Here is a 10,256-nt window from a genome sequence, read left to right on the forward strand (position 1 = left end):
GAAAGACCACGTTCCCAGTTCCAAACTGCCTCTCTGGCCTTGACCACAGATGTCTATGTCCAGCCATTCTGGGATCTGCTGGCAGCTGGAAGGCTGGATACCAGTGGGAAGCTGCAGTTCCCCCCGGGAAGAGCAGTGGCAAAGGTCACTCGCACTCAGGAGCTAATGCAGTTACTGGCAGCATGCAGCCGGAGGAACAGAAACCAGGGGCTCGGAAACTCAAATCCAGCCACCGTGCCAGGCCTCTCTGCCAAGGATTAATTCACTCAGTCAGACTCCAAGAGGAACCCAGGCTAGTCCCTTTCCCCACTTGTTTTTCCCAGTGATCCTTTTGTATTAATAAAAAGAGGTATAAAAACAACGCTGATTTTATATTTGCCTCTCCTATCCCTGCTCAGCCCCCAAAAATGTCATTTTTGGGGATTTCCCATTAATTCCAGGTGCTCTAGGGCTGTGTGGCTCAGTGGAGGCGTTTGGAGCTGGCAGGCAGCCAGGAGCCACTATTATATTTTCTGTTTTTTAACACTCCCACCATTATTTACAGTGTCCCCACAGCAGAACAGCTGGCTGCTCACCTTGGGGACCTGCAAGGACACCCGCCGTGCCGGGAAGGAGGAGGACACCAGCCTTCCCCAAAGCCAGAGGCAGCACTGGAGGTGGGATGGATGCCCTCACCATCAGTTCCTTGGGGGGAATGGGTTGTATCCATCCTCAGCTGCATTCCCCGGATGCTTGCGGGAAGTCCTGGGCTCCCCATCCCAGGAAGTTGGGCTTGTTTGCACAAGGTGTGTTTTCTGGGGAAAAACACATTTCCCCCCCAGTTTTCGTCTCCCGTGGAGGCTGAGGGAGCGGGGAATTTCACCAGGGCACCGAGCCATGGCCAACCCAACCCCACAAGCCTGGGCAGCCCTGGGACGTGAGGGATGGCTCCAGCCTGGCTGTGGTTGCAAATATTCGTGTCAGATCCTGCCAGAGCCCATCTCTCCCGTGGCCACGCTGCCCGGCTTGGCCATGGGCTCGTGCCAGGATCGATGGAAGCCCGTGTTGCCCACTGCAGCAGGATCCAGACACCTCATTCCACCTCACCATCCGTTCTGTACAGCCCAAACCCTCCCCAGGGATATTTGGGTGCCTGCTCGATGAGGTGAAGAGGAGGACCCCCCCGTATGGAGTTCCATCATCTGGGTAATGCCTTCAGCACCTCCTTCCCTTCCACATCCCCCGAGACCCAGCACGAGCCCCCAGAGAGAAACCAGGGAATGATTCTGGAGGGCTCCCAGGGAAAGGAAGGGTCAAGCCCATCATCCCGAGGAATCCCAGTATCCCAGTGCTGTTTATGCGTACCCAGCCCGTCCCCCCGGGCTTCTTTGCCTTATTGCTCGTTAATAGCCCTGCTCAGGAAGCGCGGAGCCTTGACCGCCGGGTTAATGAGTACGGGAGGCACCGACCCCTTTGGCTGCGACCCGGTGCCGCAGGGAGACCCTGTTCCCGACACCCAGGGCCAGGATAATCCAGCTGTTCCCTAGTGCGTGGGCATCCTACCCTGTAAATCCCACTTTTGGGGCCGCTGGAAGCCCCCCGACAGCCGCTTTGCTACAGATGCCCGCCCAGCACCCTGAGCCAGATGTTTCCCGGGAGCCCCCCATGCCGAACCCCCAGCCCAGCTGTTTGTCCCCCCTGCCTGGCCAGCTGTGACCCCTCCCCATTCCCCTCCGGGCTGTCCCGCAGGTGCCGGGGCCGGAGCGGGGCGGAGAGGGGCGGCCCCGGGGCGGAGCGGCGGCAGCGGGGCGGCTCCGGGCGCTCCGTGCCGCGGGCTCCCGGCGCATCCCGCTGCCGGTAAGTGCTGCCAGCGCTGGGAACGGGATCCGCCGAACCGGGCCGGGATGGGGCCCGGCAGGCTCCGAGTGAACCGGGCAGGTTGGGACCCGCCAAGGTCAGACCCAACCGGGCGGGATGGGATCTTGGTGAATTGGGCAGGATGGGGCTGGACCGGGCAGGATGAGGCTGGACCGGGCAGGATGAGGCTGGACCGGGCAGGATGAGGCTGGACCGGGCAGGATGGGGCTGCACCGGGCAGGATGGGGCTGCACCGGGCAGGATGGGGCTGGACCGGGCAGGATGGAGCCCTGTGGGGTCAGAGTGAACCCGCTGCTTCCCGGCGCATCCCGCTCGGGTAAGTGCTGCGTACCGGGAGTGCGGGACAAGCCGAACGGGGAAAGGATGGAATTCAAGTGTGTCAGAGTGAAGCAGGCAGGATAAGGCTGGAAGGACGGGATGGGGCTCAACCGGACAGGATGGGACCCGACAGGCTCAGACCCAGCCAGGCAGGATGGGACCTTGTAGGGTCAGAGCAAACCCGCTCTTTCCCTGCGCATCCCGCTTGCAGTAATGGGGAAAGGGGGGCGGGATAAGATGAACCGGGATAGGATGAGATCCGAGCGGCTCAGAGAGAGCCGGGCAGGATCAGACCCGAGAGAGTAAGGCTGAACCCGTCAGGATGGGATCCAACAGGGTCAAACCAAACCGGGCAGGATGGGCACAGACTGGCCAGGACTGGACCCAAACAGACCAGATGGAGCTGGGCAGGATGAGGCAGAACAGGGGAGAATAGAGTCAGATCCAAAGAACACCCGTGCTTCAGCGGGGATTTGGGGTGATTCCAGAGCCACTCCAAATGGGAGCTGCCAGGATTGGGACTTTGCTCTTGGGGAGGTTTGGCAGCTCTTAGCATAGAGCAGGGCTCAAAATCCCACCGTGATCCCCCTGGCAGGGCTGGCACAGGGTGGATTCTCCCCTGTCCCCCTGCTCCTGTGGTCTGGGGTTCACCTGGGACACGCCTGTATCCCTCAGGCATCCATGGGGATCAGCCCCAGATCAGCCAGAGGTTGTATTGCACATAAATGTGCTGAAATCTACTCGAGGGACCTGGTTTTCCTCTGCACCTCTGCAGTGGTGCCAGTAGCCTGGCCTCTACCTTTTATATATATATTTATATGTATTTGTGCATATATACATCCAGAGGTATAAATACATTCCTATATACCAGCATGTCTGCACAGAGGTGTGTGTGTAGATGTATAAATGTATTTCTGTGTATATGGATGGAGTTATGTATCAACACGAGTGTGACTCCATGTGCTCAGGGACATGTATTTGAGTACAGGGGTGTAGAAGTTTGTGTATGTGTGTGTTTGGAGAGATATATATTTATAAATACATAATATGTGTGTGTGGAGAGCCATAGATATGGTTGGACATAGTGAAAGACATGGAGAGAGAGATGTGCAGGTGTTATGTATAGAGGTATATATTTGTATTTGTGTTTGTATTTATACTTACATGTATAGAGGTATAGGCCAGCAGAGACTGGGAAATCTCATTGCACCTTCCCTGTCCTCATCCTTCCCTTTCCATCAGGGAATTGCAGCCCAGGTTGCCCAGAGCCTCCCTGAGGTGCTGATTTATGATGGAGCCCCAAACTGCAGGAAGATGAAGGACAGAGTGGTTCTGCCACCACCCTGTGCCCCTTTCCCCTTTTTAGTACCCCAAAAATCCCAATGTTGTCCCAATTTTTCCACATCCTTACACCCTCAGGCTTCACTAAATAGAGATTTCCCTTAAAACACCCAGTCCTGGGTCCCCACTGGGCAGATGTGCACCTGAAGATATTTTGGCAGCGGCCAAAGGAGATGTTTGGGGAGGAGGATGTGGTGGCTTTGGCCAAGTGACATGCAGGATGGAGCCTCCCCCTTTCATGCTTTTGGAAATCTGCTGAGCTGCAGCTTTCACTTCCACTCAGCCCAGCTTTCCAGCCCTGCCAGCGAGCCACAAAGACCAGGATGGGAAAGATAAACCACGGAGGAAGATTTCCAAGGGAGAAAGCCCTCCCCCACATCCTATTCGAGGGCAGCAACATCCAAAAGCTCTTCCCACTGTACCCAGCCTGCAGAACCCCCCTTCAAATCAATAGCAGGGTGTTAATGAAAGCTAATTCCACTGGAGAAGGGCTTGGTTTGAAAGCAGAGAGGTTGGAGGGGGCACGTGCAGGGGGAAGCTTGTGGCTGATGGTGATTATTTTTAATCTCTTCCCCATCTGGCCACAGAGCAGTCCCACTTCTCTATCCTGGTCCTTGTTCCTCCTCTGCAGGAATCCTTAAACCTCTGGGATGAGGGTGACCCCATCTTGACCCCTCCCAACACCACAGGCACCCCTTTTTTTTCCCCCTGAAAGCCTCATTTCCCAGTGGATTTCAGCCAGTGCCCATCACTGTGGTGGCAGGGCTCCGGCTCCTACAGTTTCGGCAATCCCAAGAGCTTTGGGATCCTTGAGAATCCCAAAAGATTGATTTTGGGGATCTCAAAAGATCTCAGGATTTTTGAGGGATTCCCATGATGGGGTTTGGGGGTGAGAAAAGGGACTTTTGGGACAATCCAGACAGACAAACAATGAGGTAGGAACATGCCCTGGGCACGGAAGCAGGTTGAGGCTGCGGGTCTCAGGGTGATTTCATTAATTGGTTTCATTAATTGGTGGGTGCTGGCAGGCTGTGACTGGGGGATATGGGCAGCTGCAGGCCCTGGCTACGGCTGGGATGGGGATTCTCCACTGTCTGGCTTTTCCCTGGGATCAGGAGGGATTTCTCCTCCTCTCCTCCAGCTTTCCCATCCCTCCAAACCCAGCAGCAGGGGGTTCAGTGCCATTCCCCTCTTACAAAGAGGGGTTTTTTTCCTCATGTGCCTTTTTTTTGTTGGGGGGAGGGGGGAATCCCTTCTTTTTTTGGCTGCTCCTCCTTTATTTGGGTGCCCCCCATAACTGAAGGCCTAGGTAGCCTTGGGCCATCCCTAACAATGCTTTGCCAACGCCTACAAGGGGTGTTTTGGGGGAAAAATATGTTAAAAAGGGGTGTAGGCCACACTGCTTCACTTCAAACTCAGTGCCTGTGCCTCAGTTTCCCTTGTTTTCTGCACCCACTGGACAGCTGGAGCATTTTCTTCCTCTTGGTGCCACAGTGCCAGGGGACCTCCTTGTCCCCAAAATCAGCCTACACTTGGAAGGAGCCAAATATGAGGGAAGTGAGGCAAAAACGGAGGAAAGACTCAAAAAATGGAGGAAAAGAGGCCAAAAAATGAGGGGGGAAATTCAAAAAACAACAAAAAAAAAAANTCTTGGTGCCACAGTGCCAGGGGACCTCCTTGTCCCCAAAATCAGCCTACACTTGGAAGGAGCCAAATATGAGGGAAGTGAGGCAAAAACGGAGGGAAGTGAGGCAAAAACGGAGGAAAGACTCAAAAAATGGAGGAAAAGAGGCCAAAAAATGAGGGGGGAAATTCAAAAAACAAAAAAAAAAAAAACAGAAAAGAAAAATCCAGAAAATGGAAAAGACCAAATAATTCATAATGGCCTGAGCCAGGCCACATCCTGGAACCCACAGGCAGCAGCATCCCCTGCCCTGGTGGCACTTGTGCCATGTCACAGCCATGCAGTGCCACTCAGAGCCATCCCCCGCTGGCACCCACCCTGCCAGCCGGGTTTCAGTTCCCCATTTCCCTGGGGTGCTGCTGCTGAGAGGAAAGGGAAGTGTTGCAGCCACAGCAGTGCCAGGCTGGGTGCCAGCACCCTGGGGCCCCCCAGCAGGTAAGAGGCGCTCCCTGGTCCCCTCTTCCCGGCCACCTTGTCCCCAGTGTCCTCGGTGCTGCTCCCCTGGGGGGTGATGGAGGTTCCTGGGGGTGCTGCCCCAATCTTGGGTCCCGAAGGAGTTTTTTGGGGACCCCAGGAAGAGGGAAGTTCACAGCCCTGGAGCATTTATGGGCTTGGAGGGGGGAGAGGTGAGTGCCGGCACTGCCTGGAGCTGGGGTGACAGTGGGGTGACAGTGGGGTGACAGTGGGGTGACAGTGGGGCTCAGCAGGGTTTAGGGGGCACTGGGGGGTGATGGGGGCTCAGTGGGGCTCAGATAGGGTGTGAGGAGATGAATGGGGACGCAGGGGGGCACCAGGGGGATAGGAGGAAGGTTCAGCAGCAGGGGGACTGATTCACAAGCCCCAAAATTGTGTCCCCAGCACTGACACCATGGCTGGGCTGTGCTCTGGGGACTGCTGAATGCCCAAACACCCCAAATGGGGGGACACAAGCTGACGGGACAGCCCCTGGACTCGTTTGTCTCTCTCCCTCTGCTGCCCCGTGCCCCATGCTGCCGGCTGGAGCTTGGGCACCTCCTCCCTGCCTCAGTTTCCCCTTGCCAGTGGCCACCGCGGGTTAGTGTCCGGGGCAGCAGGGGAAGCGGGGGCTGGCAGGGCAGGAGCGAGGGCAGGGAGGAGCAGCAGTCCCACTGCGGATGGACAGAGATGCTGCCCAGGGACAGAGATGCTGCCCACGGCAGGGCCAGGGGCTCGTGTCGGGACCACATCTGCCACGCCGCTCCCAGCCTCCGGGGAAAGCAGAACCTCCTCCCCTGCTCGGAGCAGCCCAGAGGAGGCTGGGTGGGCTCTCGGAGCCCACGACACTAGAAGTCTCCGGGGCGAGCGGTGCCGATCAGCGGCGGGAAGCGGCCGGAGGGTCGCGCCGGGCTCCGGGCATCTCCCGGCCGAGCCCGGCTGGCCGCGGGGCTTTGGCACCCCCTGCAGAGGCGCAGGAAGCCGTGCCGCCGGCTACCGCCGCGATTTCCTCTGCCCCAGGGGGATGGCGGCCGCTTGGCCTTGTGCAAACCCTTCTGTGGGGGATAAGTGCCCTGGGAAGGGGAGAGGGGATGGTGGCAAGTGTGGCCACCACGCTGTGCCCTGCGGTCCCCGCCGCTCTGCCTTCACCTCCTTGTTAGACCCCTAAATCCATCACTGTGGCTCAGAATCATGGAGTCACAGGAGGGTCTGGGCTGGAAGTGAACTTAAAGATTCATTCCAACCCCCTGCCATGGGCACAGACACCTCGCACTAGCCCAGGGTGCTCCAAGCCCTGTCCAGACTGGCCTTGGACATTTCTCTGGGTAGCCACAGCTTCTCTGGGTAGCCCAGCTCTCCCAGCCTGGCTCCAGAGCAGAGGGGCTCCAGCCCTGGAGCAGCTCCGGGGCCTCCTCTGGACTCTGTGCAGCAGCTCCAGCTCCTTGTGCTGCTGGCCCCAGGGCTGGGGCAGCTCTGCAGGTGGGCTCTCACCCCAGCTCAGGAGCAGAGGGGCACAGTCCAAATCCCTTTCCTGCTGCCCGGGCTGGGGGATCAGCCCAGGGAACAGGGGGCTGCCCCTGCAACCATGGTCATGTCCAGCTTCTCATCCACCAACACCCCTAAATTGTCCTCAGGGCTGCTCTCCATGCCTTCATCCCCCAGCCTGTGTGCATACCAGGGGATGCTGATCCATCATGGACCTGCTGGTCCAGGCTGACCCTGCGAGGGCATGTGTGACACCACGCAGACGAGTCACCAGCTGTCCCCCCTGACATCCACAGGTGCCGCGGAGGGGCCGCGCCAGCGGGGAGAACGCTGAGGCTGGGAACGGCACCATGGCCAACCTGACAGCCGTGAGCACCGGCAGGAACTCGTGCACCTACCACGAGGAGTTCAAGCAGGTCCTGCTGCCCCTGGTGTACTCGGTGGTGTTCCTGGTGGGGCTGCCCTTGAACGCCGTGGTCATCGGGCAGATCTGGCTGGCGCGGAAGGCACTGAGCCGCACCACCATCTACATGCTCAACCTGGCCGTGGCTGACCTGCTCTACGTCTGCTCCCTGCCGCTCCTCATCTACAACTACACCCAGAAGGACTACTGGCCTTTCGGGGACTTCACCTGCAAATTCGTGCGCTTCCAGTTCTACACCAACCTGCACGGCAGCATCCTCTTCCTCACCTGCATCAGCGTCCAGCGCTACCTGGGCATCTGCCACCCCTTGGCCTCGTGGCACAAGAAGAAGGGCAAGAAGCTGACGTGGCTGGTGTGCGCGGCCGTGTGGTTCATCGTCATCGCCCAGTGCCTGCCCACCTTCGTCTTCGCCTCCACCGGCACGCAGAGGAACCGCACCGTCTGCTACGACCTGAGCGCGCCCGACCGCTCCGCCGCCTACTTCCCCTACGGCATCACCCTCACCTTCACCGGCTTCCTGCTGCCCTTCGTGGCCATCCTGGCCTGCTACTGCAGCATGGCGCGCATCCTGTGCCAGAAGGACCAGCGCATCGGCCTGGCCGTGCACAAGAGGAAGGACAAAGCCGTGCGCATGGTCATCATCGTGGTCATCGTCTTCTCCATCAGCTTCTTCCCCTTCCACCTCACCAAGACCATCTACCTGATCGTCCGCTCCTCGCCCGGCCTGCCCTGCCCGGCCCTGCAGGCCTTCGCCATCGCCTACAAGTGCACGCGGCCCTTCGCCAGCATGAACAGCGTCCTCGACCCCATCCTCTTCTACTTCACCCAGCGCAAGTTCCGGGAGAGCACCCGCTACCTCCTCGACAAGATGAGCTCCAAGTGGCGGCACGACCACTGCGTCACCCACGGCTCCTAGGCGAGGACGAGGCCCCCTCGGTGCCGCCGGGGCACGGAGCGATTTCGGCTCTAAGCTCCATGGAGCGGAGATGGCTTCTCTGGGGACATGCTGGAGGAGAGGAGGATGGCATCTCCCGAGCTTTCAGCGCTTTCAGCCCACCTCCAGCCTGTAGTGGTGCAGTATTAACCCCATCACAGATCCAGCATCCTCTCCCTGGCTCGGTTGCTCACTCAGAGCAGCTCAGCACCTTGCTGGTCAAGCCGCCGACACGATAAAAATCCCCTGGGACTGTGGAGAACAAGATGGGACCATGGAGGACGCATCCCTGGCCCAGGACGAGCTGCTGGGGGATGATTTGTCCCCATGCTCAATTAAAAATTCCCTGATGGGGACAGCATGTGAAGGCTGGGAGGGTTTGGTTCAGCCCATACCGTGGGGCCATGTGTTTCTCCAGCTCAAGATCAGTGTCATGGATGGTTTGTGTAGCACTGGGACATCCCTGTCCCCCAGTGCCCGGCATGAGGCCACACCAGCAAGAGACACGGGCTCACTGCTACTGCCAGTGCTGTGAAATGGTGGAGGAGCACCCCTGGACGGACTGGGAACAGGGAAAGGGAACATTGGGGCAACTGGAACATCCACGCTGCATTTCCCACTGAAGCCATGCCCGGGGGCTGGGTTAGGCACAAGCCAGCAGCACTGTCACCTGCCTGGGGACCTTCATCTGAGTCCAGCTCCCTGCTTAGCCCAGCACCCCAAATCTGGCCCATCCTGGTGTCAGTGGTGCCCTGCTGTCACCTCCTAACCAGGATCCACCACAGTTGGAGCCAGCAGATGCGGACAATGCCCAGAGTTGGAAGATGCACGCCACAGAGAGCTACTCAGAGTCCTGGCCACGTCACCATGCATCCCACAGCTGGCTTGGGCTCTCCATGGGCCTGGGGATTGAGCTTTGCTCCCACAGCCTCTGTTGGGATGCTGCTCCCTCCAGGCGAGGAGGGTTTTGCGAGGTGGATGCACCACTCATCGCTCTGCGGGTCTTCTCTAACATACAGGATGTATAGAATTAACTCCCTGCTCTTTCTCACATGGGTGTATACACCCACTGTGTGTATAGACATAGAATATAGCCGAGCAGAGGGAGGTTTGTGGCCCAGCACAGGCTCTGCAGTGCAGAAATTCTCTGCCTGAACACAATGTATGTATCTATACAGTGTATATATATATATATAAAAATATATATGTGGATAACTGTATTTATCATGTCTGCTTATAATAATCACACCAAAGTGGATTTAAATAATTTGTTTCAAATCCCCAGGGTTGAGCACCCCTCCAGCTTGGCTACCTGCAGCTGGCTGAGCATGCAGCTCCATCCTGACTTGCTCCCTGCAGGTACACAGTGTCTCCTCAGGTCACCCAGGCATCCGGTGCTGGCAGTCCCAGTGTGTCTCCTTGCTCATGAGGATGAGGAGGGCATCCAGAGTGGTCACAGGCTCTTGGATGATGCTCAGAGATCTCAGCATCACAGCTGGGCTGGAACTGAGAGAGATCCTGCAGCAGCATTAGCTCTAGCCAAAACTGGTTTTGCAGGAGCTGAGTCCATGTCCTGACGGTGACAATGACTGGGTTGGGGCACAGAATGTGATGGAGGAGGCAAAAGCAAGCTCTGGATGCGTCTTTGGGGTCCTGTAACAGAAGGGCAAAATGCTGGGGGCTGCTAGAGCGGTGGCTGGAGGGACAAGCCCAGCCCGATGTCCCCATCTCTTCCCAGACAGGAGGAAGGTGACGGGGTG

The 10,256-nt window shown here is 58.0% G+C and overlaps 1 protein-coding gene across 4 annotated transcripts; it reads left to right on the forward strand.

Annotated features, from left to right (window-relative positions):
• The first annotated feature begins 1,775 nt into the window (after positions 1–1,775).
• Positions 1,776–9,716, forward strand: P2RY6 (pyrimidinergic receptor P2Y6). 4 transcript variants are annotated; one of them, XM_015648203.3, is made up of 2 exons: positions 1,776–1,836; positions 7,435–9,716. In XM_015648203.3, exon 2 carries the CDS (start codon positions 7,489–7,491, stop codon positions 8,476–8,478), a length of 990 nt encoding a protein of 329 aa, XP_015503689.1. In that variant the 5' UTR covers positions 1,776–1,836; positions 7,435–7,488; the 3' UTR covers positions 8,479–9,716. The 4 variants fall into 4 exon arrangements, with proteins under 4 accessions (XP_015503689.1, XP_015503698.1, XP_015503679.1 ...); XM_015648212.3 differs by lacking the exon at positions 1,776–1,836 and adding an exon at positions 1,840–1,917; XM_015648193.3 differs by lacking the exon at positions 1,776–1,836 and adding an exon at positions 1,852–1,933.
• Positions 9,717–10,256: the final 540 nt, after the last annotated feature.

The sequence above is a fragment of the Parus major genome, chromosome 1, assembly GCF_001522545.3.
Source record: "Parus major isolate Abel chromosome 1, Parus_major1.1, whole genome shotgun sequence".
NCBI lineage: Eukaryota > Metazoa > Chordata > Aves > Passeriformes > Paridae > Parus > Parus major.

Bases quoted from the DNA above. Each gene is read 5' to 3' on its own strand.
- P2RY6 (XM_015648203.3), top strand. From the start codon at position 7,489: ATGGCCAACCTGACAGCCGTGAGCACCGGCAGGAACTCGTGCACCTAC.